The 26,707-nt window shown below is 40.1% G+C and overlaps 1 protein-coding gene across 3 annotated transcripts in view; it reads right to left on the bottom strand.

Moving 5' to 3' along the window:
• The window catches only part of KLHL2 (kelch like family member 2), a 104,432-nt gene that overhangs the window by 36,157 nt on the left and 41,568 nt on the right, over nucleotides 1-26,707 (bottom strand). For all 3 annotated transcript variants that reach the window (XM_074951103.1, XM_074951104.1, XM_074951105.1), the window contains one exon: nucleotides 2,647-2,809. In XM_074951103.1, the coding sequence (XP_074807204.1) occupies nucleotides 2,647-2,809 (163 nt within the window). The remainder of the gene's footprint in view (nucleotides 1-2,646; nucleotides 2,810-26,707) is intronic.

The raw sequence follows: 26,707 nt of genomic DNA, 5'->3' as shown, positions 1-26,707 counted from the left end.
CTGAAACAGGAAAAGGAAGATTCAGGTTAAACATTAGGGAAAAGTTCTAACTATAAGGGTAGTTAAGCTCTGGAACAGGCTTCCAAGGGAGGCTGTAGAATCCGTTCTCCCCACTCTGGCCCTGAAAGAACTGAATTAGACCAGGCATGCCCAATCAACCAATTAAGCTGCAAAAAGGGTAGATTTAGGCTGTGTGGAAGAACCTTGCCTGTGAAGGAACAGGCAGGGCTTCAATAAAGCCAGAAGGCTGCCAACAGTGCAGTGAGATGGCAGGGATAAAACTGCAGTCTCTCTTCTTGAGGTAAATGAGAAGGAAGGGGGATAGGAACCCCTGAGAAAAGGGACAGGAATCCACAAGGAAGGGTTTACCCAGTAGGGCTAAGAGAGGGATCTGACTAGGAAGGCTGGTGAATGAGAAGCTTAAAGAGGCAAGGTAGGAAGTAGTCCAGGGCAGAGAGTAATAGGATGAGTGAAGACCCAGAACTTAACTGCTTTCTCTAGGGTCATGGCCTAGAACCCAGAGCAGAGGGTGCCCCATCAACCAAAGCAAAGTGGTATTGCTTGGTGCAGTGAATGAGAAAACTGGTGAGTCACTGTAGGAGTGACATATCCAGGGCAACAGGTGTGAGGACTGCCTAATGCTGCTTGAGCAGAGAGATTTTAAAGACTCCTCTGGAAGGGGAAATCACAGTGTGACCTGGCCAGAGGGTTGAGTCACAAAGCAACTGTACCGTAACTCCATGAACAGGTGGAGAGCTTCAATGGTGAAAGAGAAGAAAGGGAGTGCTGAACCAGGTGGAACTAATCCCCAGAATCAGCCAAAGGTGGTGAGTAGAGCACCCAATGACACCATCAACTGAGGTTTTTAAGAACAGATTAGAAAAACACCTGCCAGGGATGGTCTAGGTTTATGCCTCAGCACACAGGGCTGGACTTGATGCCTTATTGATGTCCCTTCCAGTCCTACATTTCTATGATTCTATGATAACGTCAGAGTGCTTTTAGGGCATCTTATTATTATTCTACAGTTTGCAATTCTAAGAAATTCTCAATTCCATAGTGTCAGGAAAACAAGTAATGAAGTAAAAAAAAGTACCCTCCTTAGAACAACAAGTACATTAATTAGACAAACTCATTAGACTGCCAATTGCTGATCTGGTGATGGATTCTGGAACTACCTGTATCTCAGCTTTATTAACCCTGGTAGTCTTAATCTACAGCAGAAAAATTATGGAGTACATTATAAATAGGGGACAATGGTTTCAAATTTCAGAAGCATCAGAACCTCATTTTAGAATATCAAAACTATTTATCACATTATATTAGGATCAACACAAAATTTAGTAAGAGGAAAAAATGGGGAAAGCTGAGGGTTCTAACCATCCCATCATCTCAGGGAAGCACCCCTACCCGGCAGATGTTCCTCCTGATAGTAGTTCTTGAGGTGTTTGCTTGGGCAGATAGCTGGCCTCCTGTAGTAGTAAGTTATATGATCAATTAGTCCCCTTTCCATCTTGTGTTGAGGTGGGAGAGTGGCATTCCAGGCACTCTTCTAGTAGCATTTCAAACTTTGGGCTGGACAGGCAAGATTTTGGGAAGAGAAGCAGATAGTAGGACACCCATTCAGTGCATTCTCTGCCTCACCTCAACATACTTACATGCCATTGGAGCAGCCAGCAGGATACAGGGACTATGCAGCATGTCCCCAGTGTGCTTATAGCAGTGCTAGTGGCAGTTGTAAAAAGAGAGTTCCACTTTTACAGCTGATGAGATCACAGCAGTAGCAAGCACGCCTGCAATAAGGCAGCTACTCAAGTGAGCAGCATTCTCCTTAATGTTAATTTCAGAGAAGGCCAGCAGAAAGTTTTGCTGTGCCCATCCCTGAACATAATGGATTCTTGTCCCTTTTTTCCCCACACCACTCTGAACCACACCTGGCTAATAATTCTGGGGAGAGTCAATAAGATTATTCTTTGGGAAACACCCCAAACTTATTTTGACTTATGACTCATTTTACACATACAGCGTATGTTTGGGTAAGGGGACCCTTTAGGTCCCTCCAAGCCTCGTCCTGCAGAAATAGTGGCCACATGCTTTTTCCTTTTAGCTTTAGCAATTGGCTTACATTGGCTTACACTGATTATGCTGTCAAGATTGTCTCCACAAGGAAGAGAGCTAAAAGCTTACTTTTTTAAAAAATGAAAGATGATATTCTCCTTCATAGTGCCCCAAAACTGACTCAGTTAACTAAGGACTTGGATTAGCCCCAAAATGTCCCCTCTAATTTGTCAATCCAGTGCACAAGATAACTTTGAACTACAAGGGTTACAAGCTAAGCGAATTGCTTGCTCGGTCACAAGTTTCATGGTTCTGGCCCTGACAATTACAGAAAATGAAGATGCACTTCCCCTTGTGCCCATATAACCAATGTTTTGGCCAGAAGACTTTTTCTTCCTGTGATAGATGTTATAGATCCCACTATACTTTTTCAGAAAAAGTACCTATCTCCAGCATCTTGGATAAATTCCCTTTTGTTAGGGAGTACTAGAAAAAGCACCTTCTTAAAAAAAAGCAAAAAAACCCCCAAGTTCCCCCCTTCCCCCACAATAATAGAGCAGGTTATTGTCTGTACCATGTTAGACTTGCCTGCATACTTGTTGGCCTTGTTCAATAGATCTGTGCATGCATGCATGTCAGCAAAAGCACGAATCCCTAAGCAGTTGATCGGATGAAGCTGGGATTCCAAAAACTCACAGCAAGTCCTCTTCACATCCTGCAACTGTAACAGACCAGCTGCTGGGAGAAGTACCTGTAAGAAGCAAAAACTAGTTAGAATTCCATCTAATTTATGCTGCAGTACTATCACAACATCTATAAGACAAAGCAGAAAAATATAAAAATTTGACACAACAATGGAGAATGGAAAAGTATCAGGACTATGAGAGTTAGAGCTAGAAAAACCTACTAGGTCATTCCGATTCACCTCCCTGCAAACATACATTTATTAGTGTGAAGTTTAGTTTTAAGGGTCACAAGCAGTGGAGCTTTTGCCACTTCCCTTTGGAAATCATTCCACATACTAATCACGGTGTCAGTAAACTCTTCATAACATTCAGTTTATGGGCTTTTTTTCCCTCTTACTCATCTTATTACTCCTAGTTATACTCCTAACCCTTTTCACTAACCCAGACACTACTTTTCCCACAGGGTATTATACCCATTGAAATATTTGTAGACTTACTCTCCTCTTAGTCATCATATAGCCACATTACAGATATTAAACTCTAGTCTTTCTTCATCAGAAAGTTCTCCCCACTCCCAAGTAATTGTTAGTATTCTCCTTCAGAGGAATTAAAGTCAAATGTGCCTTATGTATGGTATTTTAGGATTGCCAAGTTTCCTTCTACAGTGGTGAATATTAATTCTTTCACTGAATATCACTCATGAATTTCTCCATCTTTGTTTTCCTAAAAATCTAACACCACTGCACATGTATGATGTGAAAAAAACCTCTTTACTATACTCAAGTCATATAAGACATGGCCATTAGTCCCAAATCTCTCTATTTTTCTCCTCATATTCTTGATCAGTTGTTCCCCAACAATAAGTAGCTGATCCTGGGTGGCTATTCCGCTGATCTGAGTTTAAGTTTTGGATCACAAAACTGTCTTCTATTTAATTTAGGAATTTCTTTTATGATGCGTGTTTTACTTCATTTGTTACTCAGCTATCGCAGTAGTACAAATTACCCCACAAATTCTGTATACTGAGGTTTTGAGCATCTTGAAACATCTTAGTACTTTAGATTCCTCACTCTCCCAAGTCCCAGTTATCAGATGACCACTGTTATTGTTTCTATGTTAATCTAAGGAATTTCATACCCATCGTTCACTGCTGAATTGCAATAGCTAGCATTGTAAATAATTATGAATCACTATCTAGTGCCATATTTATATGTCTTTCTTTTTGCCAACATAGGCTGTTACCCTCTAAACTGTTCCAATTACAAGTTACATCACACCAAATCATAACTGAAGACTCCAGGAATAAATAAAAGCACATTGTTAGTTTACATATACCATATTACAACTTTCTAGATCAAACTCAGTGACAATCTTTCAGCAGAGCTTGTGTAAGTTTGTTGAGTGAAACCATATAGGGCCAGTTAATTCTAAGTTTGGGCCTTGAAAACACTATCCTTTTAAAAAAAATATTTAGCAATAAAAAAATGAACTACTTGAAGACAACAGGAGAAATGTTTTGCTTTTCAGAGGCACAGCAGAGAAGAAATAACTTAATGCCATTACACATACATTGTTCTTCAACCTTAAAATTGAACATGAGACTATTCTGTTCTAGAATTGTGCCTTTGAGTGAAGTTTTCTTCTGCCACCTACCATTTCTTCATGAAGCATTTCTATTTTTATTTTTATGTATATTCTAAAATAGAAATCTCATTAAAATAAGTGAGTGTAAAATGATTACTAAACCATGTCTATAGGCGACAACAGCAGCAACAACAATTGGAAAGATTTTAAAATCTAGAGTGGACTTGCAATTGTAAGTCATGTGGAGGGAGAATAAGTTTGTGGAATCTTGTTCAGCCTGTAGGTAAAGAAGGTGCTAGTCACACTGCTCATCTTGTTTCCTCATTATCTTAACAGATTCTGGAGAATGTATGCAGTGTTGTTGTTGCTGTGTTGGTCCCAGGATATTAGAGAGATAAGGTGGGTGACTTTTATTGGACCAATCTTGGAAAAGGGGGTAGACAGCGAGGTGGCAAATTTGCAGATGATAAAAAACTACTCAAGACATTCAATTCCAAAGCAGACTGCGAAGAGCTGCCAAGGGATCTCACAAAACTGGGTGACTGGGCAACAAAATGGCACATGAAACTCAATGTTGATGCAATGCACATTGGAAAACATAATCCCAACTATACAGATAAAATGGTGAGGTCTAAATTAGCTGTTACCACTCAAGAGAAAGATCTTGGAGTCACTGTGGATAGTTCTCTGAAAACATCCACTCAATGTGCAGCGGCACTCAAAAAGGCGAACAGAACGCTGGGAATCATTAAGAAAGTGATAGATAAGATGACAGAAAATATCATATTGCTGCTATATAAATACATGGTATGTCCCCATCTTGAATACTACGTGTACATGTGGTCGACCCATCTCAAAAAAAGATATTTTGGAATTGGAAAAGGTTCAGAAAAGGGGGAAAAAATTATTAGAGGTATGGAACAGCTTCCATATGAGGAGATATTAATAAGATTCAGATTTTCAGCTTGGAAAAGAGACTAAGGAGGGATATGATTGAGGTCTACAAAATCATGACAGGAGTGGAGAAATTAAATAAGGAAGTATTATTTACTCCTCATAATACAAGAACTAGGGGTCACCAAATGAAATCAATAAGCAGCAGGTTTAAAACAAACAAAAGGAAGTATTTCTTCACACAACGCACAGTCAACCTGAGGAACTCTTTGCCAGAGGATGTTATGAAGGCCAAGACTATACCAGGGTTCATAAAAGAACTAGCTAAATTCACAGAGGATAGGTCCATCAATGGCTATTAGCCAGGATGGGCAGCGATGGTGTCCCTAGCCTCTGTTTGCCAGAAGCTGGGACTGGGCAACGGGAGATGGATCACTTTATAAACCTGTTCTGTTTATTCCCTCTGGAGCACCTGGCATTGGCCACTGTCAGAAGACACGATACTAGGCTAGATGGACCTTTGGTCTGATCCAGAATGGCCATTCTTATGTTCTTATGTTATGTTCAAACTATTTTAAAATATGTTGGAAAAGGAACTGAGACATGTTTACCTTTGCCCAAAGTTCAGTTCTCACCTACAGGAACTGAAGATGTAGCAGGTGAGCTCAGAAAAAAATGGAATTTCCATCCCATAAGAAATTCCAAATTTCAACATCTGTTTTCATCTCTAATCTAAATGAAAACTTGAAAATGTTTGTGAAATTAGAAGTTCCAAGATATTTCAGAAATGGCAAAATGTTTTGTTTTGTCAATGTTTTGCTTATTTTTATTGAAACAAAACATTGACATTCCTGAATTAAAGTGTTTCAGTTTGGTTTGTTGATTTGACCCAAAACGTTTCATTTTGAGTCAGTTCAACATCAATATTGCGTCAAAGGAGTTGTTGTTTGGATTCCTGATGCTCCTGTTCTTCTTTGAGGGTCTGCCTACAACTGGCAAGATGCAATATGCTCTCCCTTCTGGTCACAGATTGTGTTGCTTCGAGCTCAATATAGGCCAGCCAGAAAGCCCAGCCCATAAAGAGGAGTGGGGGCGTCAGGATCTAAACTACAATACCATGAGACAATGCACCACAATAGGGAAACAGAGTTAAATGTTCAATTGACTTGAAATGAAACTTTTAAAATAACAACAACAAACCTAAATATTCTAGTTCAAGTCCTGAAATGAAGTATTTTATTTTGGTTTGTATTGGCAAATTGAAATTTTCCCACACAACATTTTAATTTTGTAGAAACTCCATTTTCCATCAAAATATATTGGGACGGAAGATTTCCTACCAGCTGTATTAATGACCACTGCAATTTTGGTCCTATTATGGTGTTATGATAAAAATAAAAAAATGATGTGCTTGAGCCTGCCCTCTTCCTCTCTCAGGTGAAAAAATGTTTTAATCACTGAGACAAGGGGAGTGAGATAACATCTTTTATTGGACCACTTCGGTTAGCGACAGGGACAAGCTGTTGAGCTTCTCAGAGCTCTTCCTCAAGTCTGGAAAAGGTAGCCAGAGTGTGCAAGTGAGCATAAAGAGTTCACACATGTTCTAGGAGATCACTTAAAGTGAAGTGGGCAATTAACCTGTCTGAAGGACAAAGGAGGTTTAGAGGGCAGCAAGGTGTATTATAAATTGTTCTAAGGAGCCATAAAATCAGTGTGTCTGTTAAGCCGATGGATTTTAGTGTCCAGCAGTGTAACGAATTTAAGTTCCCAGCCTCCTCTTTTGAAGGTGTTATACAAGTTTCCTTTGAGAATAAAGACTGAGAGGTTACATATGGAGTGATTGTTTTGTGAAAAGTGCCCATGGGTGATAGGGTGTTTTTATCTCATCATTTCTCTGTGTGAGATCATTCAAGAGCATAGGGATTGTCTGGTTTCATCCAAACAGTTGTCACTGGGGCATTTAGTGCATTGGATGAGGTAAACCACATGTTGTGACAAGCATGGGTAGCACCCGTGTATCTTAAAAGGTTAGTTGTTGGGGAACGGATATTATTCATATAGCAGTGGAGATTTGTCTACAGATTTTACATCTGTTATGGCAAGGTCTGCTCCCACTTGAGTTGGTGTGTCCTTGACTGTGGGAGCTTGCTTCTGATGATGAGCAGGGGGAGGGGTGTTTGAAGGACAGAAGAGAGGGATTGAGCTATTTCTTTCAGGATGTGGTCCCTGCCATTCTTTGATATGCCGTATGGGTTTTAGTGTGGAGCTTTTTTTTCCCCCCTGTGGAGAAAAAAGTTCTCTTGGAGCATTTGGGTGGCCCATTCCATGATGTGATCTGCTTCCCTGGTGGAGTGTCCTTGTTTAGAGAAAGCAGTTTTAAGTGTGTATCCAGGACTTTCTCACTGGAACATATTCTGTGGTAACAGATAACAGATTTCTTGGTGTGCCAAGTGTGGTTACTTGATCTGCGGAGGTAAGTGTGGTGATCCATGGGTCTCTTGTATGTAAACGTCTGTAGAGTTCCATTGCTGAACCTGATCATGGGGATCAGGGTGGTGGCTGAAGTTATGGTGGAAACCTATGACAGAGTTTAAGTCACCTGTCCAGAGGATAAAAATATCACTTATGTATACCAGGTATATCATTGGTTTTGCAGTGCGTTGTTTCCAGGAATTCTTCCTTGAGGTGGCCCATGAAGAGACTGGCATATGGCTCTTCCTGTGGTTTGGACAAAATGTTTGTTGTTCAGTGTAAAGTTGTTTAAGACGAGCCATACTGGGTCAGACCAATAGTCCATCTGGTCCAGAATCCTGTCTTCCAACAGTGGCCAATGCCAGATGCTTCAGAGGTAATGAACAGAACAGGGCAATTATTAAGTAATCCATCCTGTCATCCAGTCTCAGTATTTGGCAGTCAGAGGCTTAGAGACACACAGAGCATGGGGTTGCATCCCTGATCATCTTGGCTAATAGCCCTTTTGGCTATTCTCCATGATTTACCTAATTCTTTTTTTAATCCAGTTATAGTTTTGGACTTCACAACGTCTCCTGGCAATGAGTTCCACAAGTTGGCTGTGTGTTATGTGAAAGTATTTCCTTTTGTTTAAAACCTGCTGCCTATTAACTTAATTGAATGACTCCTGGTTCTTGGGTCACGTGAAGGGGTAAATAACACTTCTTTATTCACTTTCTCCATACCATTCATGATTTTATAGACCTTTATCCGATTCCCCCACACACACTTAGTCATCTCTTTTCCAAGCTGAAAAGTCCCAATTTTTTTAATCTCTCCTTGTATAGAAGCTGTTCCACACCTTTAATCATTTTTCTTGCCCTTCTCTGCACCTTTTCCAATTCTAATATATCTTTTTGAGATGGGGTGACCAGAACTGCACACAGTATTCAAGGTGTGGGTGTATCATTAATTTATATAGTAGCATAATGATATTTACTGTCTTGTCTGTCCTAATGGTTCCTAACATTGTCAGCTTTTTTGATTGCTGCTACACATTGAGCAGATGTTTTCAGAGAACTATCCACAATGACCCCAAGATCTCTTTTTTGAGTGGGAACAGCTAATTTAGATGCCATCATTTTGGGTGTACAGTTTTCCAATATGCATTACTTTACATTATCAACACTGAATTTCATCTGCCATTTTGTGGCCCAGTCACCTAGTTTTGTGAGATCCCTTTGTAACTCTTCACACTCTACTTTGGATTTAATTATCTGGAGTAATTTTGTATCATCTGCAAACTTTGCCACCTCATTTTTTACTCCTTTTTCAAGATCATTTATGAATATTTTGAACAGCACTGGTCCCAGTGCAGATCCTTTGGGGACACCTCTATTTACCTCTCTTCATTCTGAAAACTGACCATATATTCCTACCCTTTGTTTCCTGTCTTTCAACCAGTTACTGATCCATGAGGGGACCATACTTCTTATCCCATGGATGCTTACTTTGCTTAAGAGTCTTTAGTTAGGAACCTAGTCAAAGGCTTTCTGAAAGTCCAAGCATACTATATCTACTGGATCACCCTTGTCCACATGTTTGTTGACCCCATCACAGAATTCTAATAGACTGGGAGGCATGATTTCCTTTTACAACAGATGCATTGATTCTTCCCCAACAAATCTTGTTCATCTATGTGTCTGATAATTTAGTTCTTTACTATGGCAGAGGATGAAATGGATGCGTTTGGTGATGTGTTTGGGGTGGATTTCTGAGTGTTGTCCATTGTCTTGTAGATATCTGAGGCAGGCAGCAATGCCTCATAATGAGGGATGTTGATGTATAGAGAGATGATGTCCATGGTGGCAACTGTATTGTTCTAAAGGAGGTTGTTAAAGTTGGAGTTTCTGGAGGAAACTGGCTCTGTGTGTGGTTTGAAGATGGTTTCTATGAGTCGTGATACTCCTTCAGAAAGAGTGCTGTGGACAAAGATGATGGTTCTGCCTTGGTTCCCTTGTTTGTGTATCTTGGGAAGTATGTAAAAGGCCCCTGTGGTGGGTTTGTGAGGGATGAAGTTGTAGAGTTTTTCTTGGGGTTGTTTGGGGAAGGATTTGATGATATCCTTAAACTCCTCTTTGGACTGTGGAGTGGGGTCTTTTATTGAGTTCTTTATAGTAGGTGGTGTCAGAGTTGTCAGTTGGCTTTGTTGGTGCAGTCATCACAAATGAGGACTACAATGGCACCTCCTTTGTGTGGAGGTTGGATTTCAGAGACTGCATAGCTTCCCTCTCAGTGGCGGAGATATTGTGGTGAATGTAATGTTTATTAAGGATTTCACAGTTGTTGGTTTTTTCCCTGTTCCAGTGTTTAAATGATCAAATGTGTGGTTTCATCCGCTGAGGGGTGTCTGGTCAGATGATTCTTTATTCTTATGTCTTTTGGTGGAGATATGGTGGTTGTGCGTGGTGGTGTATTTGTGAAATAATTCTTTGAGGCAGAGTTGGCAAAATAATTATCCTAGCTCTCCACATGTTAGTATGGTATCAGGTTCTGTAGCAGGGCAGAAGTTCAGTCACTTGGACAGCACAGGTAATGCAGTTCCAGTCAGGAGTAGTCTTGATAAGTTGTTGAGGTGTTGTGTAGCGTCAATGCAGTGGGTTCTGGTTTCTCCCAGAGGCAGTGTTCTCTTGGTTGTGGTGGTGTTGTAGCTGGTTCCACTTTTTGGTTTTTTGCTGGATGGCTGTCATCAGGATTTTTTGATAGTTTTGGATTTCCTGCACAATCTACAAGTAGGTTTCCTGATATTTTTTTTCCCCAGTGTGTGGGAGCTGCAGGCGATTTCTTATTAAAGGTGGTCCCTTCTGGAGTATGTGAAGTGCAGGAGATGGTTCTTCAGTTGTTCAGACGTCCTTCTGAAGAGCTGTTCAGCATACATGGAGCTCTACATAGTGTTCAGAGTGTTATAGGTGGTGAGTTCTCTGGGGATGATGTTTTGTATCTTGCATTTGCTCAGGAAGTAGATGTCACTACTGTTTAGTTTGGCTTCCTTCTTCTTCATGTTGTGGAGTTTCCATTTTAAATTTTTTAAACATTATTACAAAGATTAAAATGCCTGTTTCTTGAGACAAATACTAAGACAATCACAAACATTCCCCAACCTGAATTTTACAGAGCTATTACTAGTGTACTGTCTATTATTGGGAGGTTTTTTTGTTTGTTTTGTTTGAAGACACAAAATAATCTTAAAAAGATAAAGACTTCCGTTACCGTGGCCATTTAAAGGCAATTTTGGAACATCATTCTCTTTCATTCCTTCAGAGATACTGATGCCTCAGACAACTGAAGATTTGTTGTTTAGTCCTGCTTGAACTTATTATTTCTTCTCTTCCTTGGTCTGTCAAAGACCATGTTATTGTTCCACAAAAGATTTATTTCTCACCTGAAGTTTTAATAATCCACTGTAATTAAAGTAATCACCTCAGCAACCAAGTGTTTAATCTGAGGAGTATCACTATGAGTGTGAAATAAACCAAAGGTCAGATCTTGAACAGAGAAGTCTGTCTTCAAGCAGAATTAACAATTCAAGGGGGGGGAGGGGGGAGGAGGGAGGGAATTACTTACACTTTTGCTAAACATTTTTCAAAAATATCTGAGAAATCACCATATCTTTAAATCAAAACTATAAATCTCAGATAATGCCTAAAAACCCCCACCAAAAAACAACTACTGAATCTAAGTAAAAAGACAAGAAGATGTAGACAGTCAGGTATAAAAATAACCTCATTTAAAGTCACACCCCTCAGCTTCCGTAGAAAGGTTCACCAATCACTAAATTAAGAGCTCATTTAAGTGAACATACAACATATGTACATGAAAATTAAAGTAATTAGAATAAGGTTTGTCAAGGTTCCTCCCCCACTCTGAACTCTAGGGTACAGATGTGGGGACCTGCATGAAAAACCTCCTAAGCTTATCTTTACCAGCTTAGGTCAAAACTTCCCCAAGGTACAAAATATTCTACCCTTTGTCCTTGGATTGGCCGCTACCACCACCAAACAAATACTGGTTACTGGGGAAGAGCTGTTTGGACACGTCTTTCCCCCCAAAATACTTCCCAAAACCTTGCACCCCACTTCCTGGACAAGGTTTGGTAAAAAGCCTCACCAATTTGCATAGGTGACCACAGACCCAAACCCTTGGATCTGAGAACAATGAAAAAAAAAGCAGTTTTCTTACAAGAAGACTTTTAATAAAAATAGAAGTAAATAGAAATAAAGAAATCCCCCCTGTAAAATCAGGATGGTAGATACCTTACAGGGTAATTAAATTCAAAACATAGAGAACCCCTCTAGGCAAAACCTTAAGTTACAAAAAAGATACACAGACAGAAATAGTTATTCTATTCAGCACAGTTCTTTCCTCAGCCATTTAAAGAAATCATAATCTAACACGTACCTAGCTAGATTACTTACTAAAAGTTCTAAGACTCCATTCCTGGTCTATCCCCGGCAAAGACAGAATGTAGACAGACACACAGACCCTTTGTTTCTCTCCCTCCTCCCAGCTTTTGAAAGTACCTTGTCTCCTCATTGGTCATTTTGGTCAGGTGCCAGCGAGGTTACCTTTAGCTTCTTAACCCTTTACAGGTGAAAGGGTTTTTCCTCTGGCCAGGAGGGATTTCAAAGGGGTTTACCCTTCCCTTTACATTTATGACAAGGTTCATAACAGTTTCTATTAATAGCAAAACCATATTATCGTTCTCTATCATTTAGTGGCAAGGGATGGTGTGATGATGAATTTTAGGATAAAATATGACACTGGAATTCTCTGGTATTCAGGATTAAGGCCCTGCTCCTGCAAGCCTTTATACAGATATTTAATTTCGTGTGAGTTATGCCCTGATACTGCAAGCACTTCACATGTGTTTAATTTTGCAATATTCATAGGAAGTTCTGTGCAAGTTTATCAGTACAGCTGAGCAAATAATTCTGTGAATACTTCTCGGGATTTTTAAATAACTTGCTTTTGATCATGTTTGCTCTCCCTTTGTTTTCTTTCCACTAATATTTGAATGACTGTTAAAAGACAGTGAATATTAAGAGTTTTATACTGAAACAGAATTTTCAATTTGCATAAATATTAATATTTAAATGCTTGCCCATTCATCAAAACAGAGAACAGAAATGCTATGAAAGTTAGAAGACCAATCACAATTAAGCAATACCTACCAGATTTTGCATATCTGTAATGAGTTTGTACAGTAAAAGATTCAAAGACATTTTAGTTCTACAGGAAATAAATGCATGGAAATCTCAATGTGCTCATGTAGGGGGAAAGAAGAGGCTACATTCCATCAAATTTATCTAATTAGAATTACATGCTCAGCTCTAGTTACTAGGCAACATGAACAATGATTATATGTAGCTATTTGCAATTTTGCACCTGTAGAATTACTGGCCCTAAAGCAACAAAGTCCCAAATGTTTAAAATGCTCAAGATATAGACTGTAGCTCACGAAAGCTTATGCTCAAATAAATTGGTTAGTCTCTAAGGTGCCACAAGTACTCCTTTTCTTTTTGCGGATACAGACTAACATGGCTGCAACTCTGAAAGATATAGACATAAATTCATCAGAAGAGGAAAAATTAAGCTACTGCTCTGGTAAATCCATGAATAAAGGATACAATTGAGGGGTAAAAAGTTTTATAGCCCTAACTATGATAAACTGCAGTCAGGATGACATTCAGAGTAGTTGGTTCTTGCCCAAACTGCTACCATCTCACTCCTTTGCAGTTTACTGCTCAGGATGCCATTCCAAGGGATAAGCAGTAGAGGACACTCTAACTTTCTCTACAGATGACACAGTATATATCTTTTAATAGGCGAACTTCTCAAAATTTTCAAGCAAATTTCAGAGACGATTATAATAAGGAAACATCTACTTCAGAGGTATTTTTAATAACCCCTGTCATCCCAGTATCTGAACACCACTGCAGATGGTTAAGTAGAAAATGCATATGGATCTTTTTATCTTGTGGTGCTGAAACTTGAAATTGCTCTAAGGTGTCCTGGGACATTTGAATGAAAAAACATTTAGCCATAGTGCACTGAAGAAAACTACTTGGTTCTCTCCTTTTAATTCTCTCTTCTAAATGCCTCATTTTGCCGTTACACTCCTTCCAGAGTCCTTCAGACAGCTAGAAGTATTTGCAAATAGGACACTGCTTTCCATTTCCAATTAGGGGCAGAGAGTTTCTATCCAGCAGGACAGGGATCAAGTTAAGAATCTAAATTCTGTGTTACATTACCACTAGGGACCCCATGGCACCCTTCACTGGCCCTGTAATATATCCTGTTTTATTCTCTCTTTAAAGAATTTATACACACACAAAACTACATTAAAAGAACAGTATTAAGATTGCAAAGTCAGACACCCAAGAGTTAGGGAAAAAAAAGAGGAGTCCTTGGGGCACTTTAGAGACTAACAAATTTATTTGGGCATAAGCTTTCGTGGGCTAGAACCCACTTCATCAGATGTATGACGTAAAAGATACAGGAGCACGTATAAATACATGAAAGGATGTGGATTGCTTTACCAAGTGTTAGGTCAGTCTGACGAGATAAATCAATTAACAGCAGGATACCAAGGGAGGTGAAATAACTTTTGAAGTGGTAAGAGAGTGGCCCATTACTGACAGTTGACAAGAAGGTATGAGTAACAGTAGGGAGAAATTAGTATTGGGGAAATTAAGTTTAGGTTTTGTAATGACCCAACCACTCCCAGTCTTTATTCAGGCCTAATCTGATGGTATCTAGTTTGCAAATTAATTCCAGTTCTGCAGCTTCATGTTGGAGTCTGTTTCTGAAGTTTTTTTGTTGAAGAATTGCCACTTTGAGGTCTGTTATTGAATGACCAGAGAGATTGAAGTGTTCTCCTACTGGTTTTTGAATGTTATGATTCCTGATGTCAGATTTGTGTCCATTTATTCTTTTGTGTAGAGACAGTCCGGTTTGGCCAACGTACATGGCAGAGGGGCATTGCTGGCACATGATGGCATATATCACATTGGTAAATGTGCAGGTGAACGAACCCCGGATAGTGTGGCTGATATGGTTAGGTCCTATGATCAATGTTCCCTCTAATTTTTGACAGGCCGTGGGCACAAAAAATTTCTTCTGTGCAAATTATTGTGCTTCTGTGCAAATTTTTGTGCGCCGGTGTTTTGCTGTGTGCGCGGGGGTTTAGGATCTGTGCGCGCGCACACACACGCACAGCTTAAAGGGAATAGTGCCAATGATGGTGTCCCTTGAATAGATATGTGGACAGAGTTGGCACCAGGGTTTGTAGCAGGGTTTGGTCCCTGGGTTGGTTTTTGTTGTGTGGTGGGTAGTTGCTGGTGAGGAAAAACACCAAAATAAAGGTTGCCTCTGGAACCTTTATTCAACCCCTTTGTGCATATGTATTGATGCAGCCTTTAATTACATTTTTGCACATACTATTTTCCCCTGCCTCGTTCAGTGCACTGGATGTACCCGCTCTGGGGATGAATCAGGGTTATGCAATGAATGAGGCTGTTGGTCTGTAAGGCCCCTTGTTCCATTTTTGCAGAAGCTAGAAGATGTGTCGTGAACAAGGCAGGAGATGAATAACAGTCTTGTGGTTAAGGCAATTGAATGCTGCCTTGGAGCATTGGAGCCCGTGCCATGGAGTTGCTGTGTGATACTGGGCAAATCTCTTAAACCCTACTTTTCATAGGTGGTCACTAATTACATGTTCCTCATTTTCTGGGTACCAAACTTGATACCCTGAAATCTGACATGCTGAAGTGCTGTGCACTCACAGCTGCAACTGAAGTCAATGGGAGCTGTGCTTTAAATGTCTGAAGTGCTATATAATACTATGTATTCTGAAAAATCAGTTTCTAGGCATCTCAAATTGGGCACCTAAAATTAGTTGATACTTTTGACCTTAACGTCTCCATGACTCAGTTCCCCACCTGGGGAATAACAGCGCCTTCTAATCCCAGAGGTGTTGTGAAAATAATTTCATTCGTGTTTGTGAAGCACTTGGACACTATAGTGATGAACATTATAAAAATGCCCATGAGGAAATGAATAATTCTATCTTCAAAGCAGGGTTTCAACAGCATACAGTAATTAAGACCTGGGGCCACACATTGAACAATGAGGACAAAACAAAACATCGCATGAGGCAGGAGTTCTGAAGAAAAAAATAGTACGTGATCATGTCTTTAAAGCTGTATCATAATACATATGCACCAGGGGGCTGAATCCAGATTGGACTACCTTAATTTTAGCATTTCCTTTAGAGTGCTTAACTTTGCTACCTTAATACTGTTCTTTTAACGTATTTTGTGTGTGCAATTTCCTAGGTTTTTAAAAAGTTAACTTAGTAAATAGAAAATTCCATCATGTGGCATCACATTGACACCTACCTAAATCGTCAGCAGGATTAGAATCTTTAAAACCATGACACAGTCCTCTGCCACTTAAGCTAATGGACTAACGGTTAGCAGTAGTAAGTTAGTGCTATTTGGACCAGCACTTAGAGGGGGAAAGTGTGTTTCACAGATATTTGCTGACAGCAGAACAATGGTGAGACTCAGATCTTGGGTTCCATTCCAGGCTCTGGAGGGGAGTGTACTCAAATGGGCATTGACTCCTCTTTCCGCTATTCTCCAAGCTTGACACCTTCTCCCCCATTCCCTCCGACCTGTTCATACCCCAGCCCTATCTCTTCCCCACCACCGACTCCTCATCCCAGGCCCATTCTCCTCAACTAGTCAGTCCCACTCTCCACTCCCAGCCTCCTTGTCCAATAAATCCTAGTTTCCCCCCTCCAGAATCCCAGTCTCCCCCACTTCCAAATCCCCTTCCCAACTCCCCAATCTCTCTCTCCACCATGCCAAGCCTCCACTAACTCTCCTCCCTGCCCACTTGCCCCAACCTCACCTCGCTCCAGTCCCAGTTTCCCTCCCTGAGATTCTCATCCAATCTCCTCAGTGCTCTTGGCTCCTCCGTCTTAGTCCTAGTCTTTGACCAGCCAGTCTCTGTTCTCTCCACACACACTATGGCTCCTTATCAGATCTGTGTCCGCTCACCCTCACTTCTGCCTCCCCATTCCACAGGCACCCAGTCCCAATCTCCTTGCCTGCCTACCTCAGTCTTCACACCCAGCTCTTTCTATGATTTCAGTTTCCCACCCGCCACCCAAACCAATGGCTCCCTATCGCTATCCTCTCCACTCCCTGGCTCCCAGACAATCCCCGTCTCCTTGTGCCAATATACTCCTCCAGTGCTCTAGGTATAACTTGTTCTCTCTGCATTTGAATCGGAGGACTTCCTCCCACACTACCATGGATACCAGTAGGGAGGTGTGATGGGCTGGATCACAGAAACCCCCTGGGAGCTGCCACCTGATGTGCCCAGACTACTTCTGCCCCTGATTTCCTACCCAGTCATCTTAGGACTTCAGTGCCCTGCCTGGTTTGAGCCAGACCCACTAGCCTGCTGCAAACCCAGACCCAGGTCTGAACCACATCCCTTAACAGCTGTAGGCTTAACTGAAAGCAGCTTACAGAAGTGTTCCTGTCCTTGCCACTCAGATGCCCAACTCCCAATGGGACCCAAACCCTGAATAAATCCGTTTTACCCTGTATAAAGCTTATACAGGGTAAACTCAAATTGTTCGCCCTCTATAACACTGATAGAGAGATGTACATAGCTATTTGTCCCCCCAAGTATTAATACATACTCTGGGTTAATTAATAAGTAAGAAGTGATTTTAAAAATACAGAAAGTAGGATTTAAGTGGTTCCAAGTAGTAACAGACAGAACAAAGTGAATTACCAAGCAAAATAAAATAAAACCCGCAAGTCTATGTCTAATCAAACTGACTACAGATAAAACCTCACCGGTTCCAGTAAGCTTCCTTTTACAGACTAACCTCCTTCTAGTCCGGGTCCAGCAATCACTCACACCCCCTGCAGTTGTCCTTTGTTCCAGTTTCTTTCTTGGGGGTGGAGAGACGCTCTCTTTAGTCAGTGGAAGACCAAATGGAGGGGTCTCCCACGGGCTTAAATAGACTTTCTATTGTGGGTGGAGACCCCCTCTTCTCTCCTATGCAAAGTCCTGCTCCAAGATGGAGTTCTGGAGTCACCTGGGCAAGTCACATGTCCACGCATGACTCACAGTTTTTACAGGCAGAAGCCATTGCCCACATGGTATCTTGAATGTCTCCAGAAATACTTCTTATGTGGATTGGAGCATTCCAAGATGCATTGTTCCTTAAGCGCTTCTTGACTGGGCACTTAACTTTGCGAATTCCTTTCTCCAGGAACTGACCAAATGCTCGACTAAGATTATTTAGAAATCAAGCCAGTACACAGCCAATATTCATAACTTCAAATACAAAAATGATACGTGCATACAAATAGGATTAATAGATTCAGTAGATCATAACCTTTACATAGATATGTTACATGGCATATGTAGCATAGAACATATTCCAGTTATGTCACATATATTCATAAGCATATTTCCATAAAGGCTTATGGGGGGAACCGTCACAGGAGGTTATCGAAAGCACAGAAGAGAGGCTCCCTGCTCTCAATTTCAGTGCTGGCCCCACCCTGGCTCAGAGCAGCCGTTACAGGGAGAGTCTGGCTTTGCCCCGTAGCCCTTGGCTGAAGGGAGCATGCTTAGTTACTTTGCAGGAATGGCACATGTGCAATCCTTTTACATGCAAGAGGTGTGAGGGGATGAAATATGCTCAGATGCTCTACAGGGATGGTGCATGTACAGTCTGGCCAGCACTAAGAGCTGAGACAGGCTTGAGCATGCTCAGCAAGGACACAACATTTGGAGATTTTAGCTGTTACAATCTAGCAAGTCTCTACTGAGCATGTGAAAATTGATTTTTTTTCCTAAGGCTTATAACTTTGCCAAGGTTGGACGGATCTTCACAGGGACAGCAAAAGGCTTAGCCCTGACAAAAGGCCACTGCCTCCCTGCCAAGTTTTAAGTCCTGACTACAAAACTTGGGCGAGATAGAGCTTTAAAAGTAATTCTGGTGACTTTTTTAAAAAACATTGTTTTTTCCTAGCCTCATTCTTAGAAGTGGCTGAACAGTTTTGGCTTAAACTTTCCAAAAAAATGCAGCCTGAGTCATTTACTTGCCATGGAAAAATTAAGCTGAAACAGTTGAAGTTTGGCAAAATTATAAGCAACTGAAAACAGTGTCTTACAATGGAAAGCGTCTTAATGATAGGTGCTGCACCAGCCCCACATATAATACTTCAGTATTGACCCTCCATTTGAGTTCCGAAGGACTACCACCAGAGATGTTGCTCTGCCACAGCCCGAACACCATTCATGTATGGGTAGGGGGCAAGAGAAGACTTTAAAAATTGATCTGTTTTTGCAGACTGAAAGATTTGGGAAATTTCTGTGCACTACAAGACTTTCTCCTGAACTGCCATATCATACGGGGCCAAAAAAATGTAACTATGCTCCATAGATTGCATTGGCTACAAATTAGTTTTCAGATGTAAAGAAAGCTTTAACTTTAAAAAGAGCACTGTATGGTTTGAGTTCTGTCTTACATTGTGCTCTCCACCCTCCTGTATACAATACTGGCATCTGAGAATTCAGCTAGAGCACTCAGTCACCACTATATTGTTTGTCTTACTCTAGCGCCTAGCATTTGATTTGGTTTGGAGGGAAGCATTACGGAAAGCAATAAAATCATATGGAGTTCCAGATAGCATAGCTGCAATTATGAAAGTTATGTACCAAGACCCCTGTAGTGCTGTAAGAATTGGTGGAAAATTAAGCAACTGGTTCAAGTCAAAGTTTGGTGAGGGCAAGGGGGCATGAAATTACTGTTACTTTTCATCATGTTCTTATATTAAAGATAAGAATGGTAGATGAGTGGAAGGGCATGATACTGGATGATCTACAGTTAAGCTCTTTAGCTTATCCAATGATATCATACAACTGGAGACCTATTTGAATTAATGACACTCTTCACTACCTTGGAAAATTGTGTAGTCAACTTGGAGTTAAAATAAATGCCAAGACAACAGCAGTTGAGTCTTGGAAAAGGGATAATAGATAAAATGTTGAAATGAGGCAGTGAAACCATAGAATAAATACAATCTTATGTGTATCTTGATCAGTGCCGATCTTTCCCTCAAGAATGAAGTTAAAAGGCGACCTGCTTTTACAAGCATTGCACAGAAGTTGATCAAATTATAGACCGAAAAACATTGTGTTTGGTAATAAAGTGAAAATTTATCAGACCAGTGTACTAACAAGATTATTCTGTGGTCTGAAAGCAATTGCTTTAAATACAGATATCAGAATGCTGGAGGCAGCAGAGGGGAGAGTTCTCTGGAAGGTGGCAGGTAGAAAGTGGAATGATTTTAAAACAAATGAAAAATCCGGGTATGCGATTGGCTGCAGTAAAAAAATTATGATGGTGGGGACACTGTAGAAGACAAACAGATGATAGGATGCCAAAGAAAACAATGCAAATACAACCAAAGTCAGTCAGATCAAGAAGCTGACCACCACCTGCATGGTAGGCCATTGTATGCCTGGACACAACCAGGCTGGGTTTAATGGAGGAACAAGCCATGAACAGGAAAGAACAGTGATGCACTATTCTCTCGGTATCTGTAAAGATGCTTTGAGATGAGTACAAGATGAAAAAGAAGATAGCACCTAGAAGTCTCATTAATTACCAGAACTCAGATTGTGCCAGATGCTGTACAAACTCAGAACAAGGAGACAGTCCCTTCCCCAGAGAGCAGCCATATACTAATCTACATTTAAGTACTCTAATTTCCATTGTTCTTAATTACCCTTTACTTGCTTTAGGATTTTTTTTTTCTGTGGATTCTGGTCCCACCCCACGCATACTCTCATTCTAAAGTTACTGTATTTGATATTCCCAAGCTCTAGTTCAAACAGAAATTATTTCAGGGAAGTTCTATGGCCCGTGGTATTCAGGTGGTCAGTTCACTGTGACCATTCTTAGGCTTAGAATCTATGAAGCCAATAAAAATGGATTTTAACTTTCGTATCACAGGAAAACAAACATTCTCAAATATACTTGGGAAGCAGACATAGAAACTTAAAATCAGTAATGATTTTTTGGGGCCATTTGGACAGCCTCTCACATGGAAGATGACAAAGGGAAATGGCAACAGGGATTGGGAACAAGATTCTATTGTTTTCAAAACTTAAATTCCTCCCATTTCTTGGCACATTTTACCTGCCCAGTTCTTTTGCTTAAGACACGTTTAAAAGTGCCTTACATACAAAACAGAGACCTTAAAATAATAGTCAAAGCTAAGCTTCTTATTTACTTTAAAAATGCTCACAAATGAATAGCATGATAGGTGCCTAAAAAATACAAACATGACATCTTCCTTTTATCACCATGTGCAGGAGACAAGTCTGAATCAGCAATACTGGTGAAAAATTAAATAAGACGAGTTATCTTATATGAGTCCCAATGCTCCACAGTCCAAAACATGAGTGCCCTACATATAGAGTCACATGCCTAGTAGTCTCAGATGAAGAGTTACTCATGACAATACTGTGACTAGTGAGATATCATTCACGCTTAAGAAAGGCAGGTCTCCAGACAGAATTCAGATTAACTGATTAGTGTTTGTATGAATAGTTGATTGCACCACATCTGAACAATGAATCAATACAGGATTTTTCCCCTGACTCCAGTCTTCACCTGAAAAGCTATTTAGGAGGAATTTTGATCTTGTGACCTCATTGGGCTGGCTAAATATTCTCAAGCTCTAGATAGGTGTTTAACCTCAAACTCCAAAAGCCGTATGTGTTTCACAGCTGGTAGCAAAGAGTTAGAAATGATGGGGTTAATAGCATAGTGAGTAACAAAACAGAAGTTTGTTGTCAAGAAATTCTCTTCCTATGTAAAAATAACTGTTTGGTCTGATCTTGAATTTCAAAGAAAAACCTTCTGAGTTCGAAGTACCACTGCATTCATGTACTGTTAAAATGAGACCCACTACAGAGAACAGTGGACAAAAAAGCCTACAAAAATCTAATTCTTAAAGTATTCAAACTCTGTACTTCCAATGGTTAAATAGTCACAAGCTCAGAGAACTGCTTTTTTTTTTTTAAACTAAACCTGAAATATAGGTTCATATTTCTGACATATGAAAAGAAAAAAAGAGCTGCATTAAGACCAGGAAGGGTTTGTCCAGATTACGAAAAGAAGTTAAGGTTAGGCCAGGGTTAGCAAATACACTTAAACCAGCTCCAATTTAACCTGAGTTTTTAATCCACACCTGGAGAAACCTGTAGTGAAACTTAACTTTTAGTGAAATGGGTGGTAAATACACATTCACATTTTGATATTGCATTTAAATTTCACTGCTGCCAAATATATTTATGAAAACATTACAAAGCACTTGAAGTATTTAAGAGCTGCATCTATTGGAATAATACAAGTGTTATAAACTTTGCAGTTCATCTCTTTCAGCATTTATGTCTGATAATTTGTCCTGGCATCTTTATTGAACATTTTCAGGGTACAACCCATGTGCCGGATGCACTGGTGTGGTTTTAAAAATACATGTATGAAAATGCAGCATTGGATTTAAAGCTGTGCAAGGAGCACAAAGATTAGAATGAGAGCGCTAAAGGACACGTTTTATAGGGTTGCATGGTATTCTAAGTCATACTGGTCTCACTGATTTAATGGCAATTGGACAGTAGCCCTTAACACTACAAATGTATCCTTAAGCGTAATGAGCCTTATGAAATTCAAAATGGACAACAGCCTTGAAATCCGTGAAAGTCTCAGATAACTGAACAAAATACAGTTCTAGGGCTTGTCTGTCGGTAATGTGCAATACCTTTCAGTACGCATCAGCAGGATCTACATGGGGCAGTTAGAGCACGTGTTCTATTGCTCTACATTTCACACCCCTCTAATTCACACTACAGTGATGTACAACTCCTTATTTCCCAACAGTTTTGCTATACAGCAGCCACAGTATTTACAACATATTATTGTTTCAGATGTACATAAGCATTCAGCAAAATACCAAAATAAAAGATAATTACAACCATACGAAATGCTATAATAAATATTAACATGGCGAGGACTTGGAGATAAATGTTATCTCACTAACCTGGAAACTAGAAGCCATCATGGTATTAAGGAAAGCAATGAGTGTAGATACTTGCCTTTTAGTTATTCCTAAAATACATTTGTGTAACATTAACAGTCCATTGTAGGTCACCCAAAGCAAGAGTTTAGAGTTCTTGCTCATACTGTACTGCAATACTTGAAAGATTACAAAACGTTGTAAAAAGCCCCTGCAATTCCTTAGGAACAACAGGCTGTTTTTAAGACTAAATTCACAGTCTGAATGGAGCTACCAGGGTTTCTCCAACCAGAGATTGTAATGGTTCAATTAAATCAATCCTATAAATACAGGACCTAAAATGCTAAAAATTTCAGTGCTGTGGGAAATTCACCTTCCCCTAAGGGCTAAAAATATAGTTCAGACCGAAAGGGTGCTAGCGTAAGCCACACTAACAGTATGTATCTCTGTCCTTCTCTAGAAACTAGTCCACATTAGAGGTCTCTGAATCAGTTGAGGCTTCCGTCTAATGGGTTTAGTCATTTAGAAGCTCGTGCTTTCAGTGAGGTAGGTCCTAGTTTCAAACCCTTCTAATGGCCCAACTGGGTTTGTTTATATTAACACTTATTGCTAACATCATATTTTTATGCATCTCTAATTATAACCCTTTCTAAGGGCTAGAAAATCTGAAAAGCAGTTAAAATGTTTATCATCTGTTTATGATAGCACCTACACTGTGTTAGGTGCTTCTCAGATGGTCAAGAACAGTAGTCCTTGCCCCAAGGACCTCACAGTCTAAGGAGACAAAGATTAAGGGTTAGTTTCAAATACAAATCAACACATTTCACTACTGATAGTACGATGGAAATTTGTTTTTTAAGGATTTAAAATTTGAGAGGCCAAATGATTTGCAACTCATCACAGGAAAAAAATAGCTCTATTTTTTCCATTTGGGCAAAAAGCCAACACAACACCGCAAGTCCACAACCATATCTTAAATAAAGCATGTTTCAAACATGGTTATTTTTATAGTGTAGGCAGACTTGGTTGTAATTAACAAACTTGTTTCATAATTATAATTGAGTATTTGTTATAAGCCTTTAAGTAAAAAAGCATCCACTATAGCCAGCAAACCCCAAAGTCTGGACTGAAACCCCAAGGCATCGTTAATTCAGACAGTGGAGTACAGCACCAACTCTAGCTGATGTACATTTCTCCCCCACCACACCACAGGTGGATGAATCAGCTAAATCTCCCATTTTTATAGTAATACAGATCCCAAATAGCAGGGTAGTAGAAGTGCTTAAAGCTAAAATACTTTGCATGTATGCTGCTTGTCTTTCAAGGCAGAAAGAATGAGTCAAGATCAACATCTGTAATAGTGGGTGGATGACATCTGAGCAGGCTAAAAATACATGTTGATAACCACAGCACACAAAGCTAAGACCAATACTTTACATTTCATCCAGGAAAGCTTTTAGCTATCATTCATCTAATCTGCAGTGGATCGTGTCTAAATTCTTCTAGGAGACATTTCCTTGCAAAATTTCTAGAAAAAGGATTATTTTTAATGACACTTCACTGACAGTAAAGGGTTGTTTAAAAATCAAGGTATTGTTACAACAATCTGACAACCAAGGCTGGGATTTTCAAAGGATTTTTGCCTTTGAAAATTCTCATAAGTAAATGAAAATTAAAGTAGCGTACGATTATTATAATACATTTTCAGAAGGTAGCTACCACTATGGAGAAGGGATTTCCTCTGATTCCTGTGAGCTCCATCCTTGGCACAGATAAGCATTGTTGATTAATACATGTGGTAAGGTGGGTCAGGGAAGAATACATGTTCTCTTCTGTAAATGTAAGTTTACCATTCTAACAAAGCACCTTGAATTTAACCTGGAATTGGACAGTCAGTGCAGAGTGAGAAACACAGTTTTAATATGCACTCGCTGGTATGGAAACAGAAGACAGGAAAATGCATTATGTATTTGAAATCTTCTAAAGGTGGCCCTTCAAGAATGGTCCCAAGTAGAATTATTGCCAAGAATGAGATAAAAAGGTATGGATGCCCAGGGCAAGGGTCACAGATGAAATGAAAGGACAATCTTTCAGCCAGCCACAGGGATGGGGCATTTCTGCCTACAATGCAACTTGGAAATATGATGACTCTAGTAATATCTTAAGACTGAAGACCACCTGGACAATGGGTGAACTTAGCTGAGGAAGCGAATTACTCATACAAGAGGTCTTCTTCAACAGTATACAGTTAAACAGCAACTGGGTAACAGGAAAGTGGCATTGTGATTTTGCACTCTGTATGATTTTATGAAAGTATGCTGATGAGTGTGAATATAATAACTAAAATATGCTTTTCAAGCAAAAGGTCTCTTGTAAGGTATCATTACAAAGCTTATAATCTACTGAGTGTGGTCATCCTATTTGTATAAATGTATCACTCTTGTATCTGAAACTAGAAATATGAAATATAACTGAGGTCCTATTGTAGTTATGCAAAGTGTGGGCCATTAATGGTGGTTTGGAATCTTAATGGCTCCCATTAACCAGGACAATTGACTGTAGATGGCTGTTTAACTTGTAAGTCTTCGTGTATACCTGTGTGCTGGCAAGTAAGTAATGAAGCCTTACAGTGATATGTGATCATGTCACCTGAACTGGAATCCACCTTTAACCTGGTGCTTTTCCACTGAGAAGGAGGGTTGGCAACCCAGAGGGACAAACGATTCCCACCTTATGCAAAAGATATATAAGCGGGTGGAACAGAAAAAGGGGGCAGCCATCATGAGAAATCCCCTAGCTACCACCTGAGCTGGAACAAGGGCTGTACCAGGGGAAAGGATTGTGCCCAGACTAGGAAGGCGTCCAGTCTGTGAAAGAAACTTATTTAAACATCTCTGAGGGTGAGATTTTATCTGTATTCAGTTTTATTACTGTACTGGACTTAAACTTGCGTATTTTATTTTATTTTTCTTGATAATTGACTTTGTTCTGTCTGTTACTACTTGGGACCACTTAAATCCTATTTTAATAAAATCACTTTTTACTTATTAATTAACCCAGAGCATGTATTAATACTTGCGGGGGGGGGGAGGGGCGAGGGGCGAACAGCTGTGCGTATCTCTCTATCAGTGTTATAGAGGGCGAACAATTTATTAGTTTACCCTGTATAAACTTTATACAGGGTAAAACTGATTTATTTAGGGTTTGGACCCCATTGGGAGTTGGGCATCTGAGTGTTAAAGGCAGGAACACTTCTTAACTTGCTTTCAGTTAAGTCTGCAACTTTGGTGCACATGGTTCAGACCCTGGGTCTGTGTTGGAGCAGACTGGCATGTCTGGCTCAGCAAGACAGGCTGCTGGAGTCCTAAGCTGGCAGGGAAAGCAGGGACAGAAGTAGTCTTGGCACATCAGGTGGCAGCTCCCAGGGGGGTTCTGTGATCCAGCCTATCATACGCATGTCTAGTGGAGAGGGCACTGGACTGGGAGTCAGACTTGTGTTCGTATTCCTGACTACTACAGGAGTTGATGAGTGGGCAAGTCACTTGACCTCTGTGTCTCTGTCTCGCCTTCTGTCTGGGTGGTCTAATTAGACTGAAGATTCTTTGGGGCAGGGACTGTCTCTCACCAGTGCTGGTACAGCACATAGCCCAATAGAGTCCCAATCTTGTTTGGGGCCTTTAGGCATTACTGTAATACAAACAACAGGACAGTTACAAAAAGATTCTGCAAGCTATTCTATAATTTTAGTTTCAGTAAAACATTCTCAAAAAATGGCTAAAATTTGCCTTTCATCCGATAATCAAAGCTGTTCCACCCTGGTAAATTGCCTGCTGGAGCATCATTCTGCTG

Source organism: Natator depressus, chromosome 4, assembly GCF_965152275.1.
Source record: "Natator depressus isolate rNatDep1 chromosome 4, rNatDep2.hap1, whole genome shotgun sequence".
NCBI lineage: Eukaryota > Metazoa > Chordata > Testudines > Cheloniidae > Natator > Natator depressus.
Note: the sequence above shows the minus strand (reverse complement) of the source record. Positions and strands in the feature narration are given on the sequence as shown.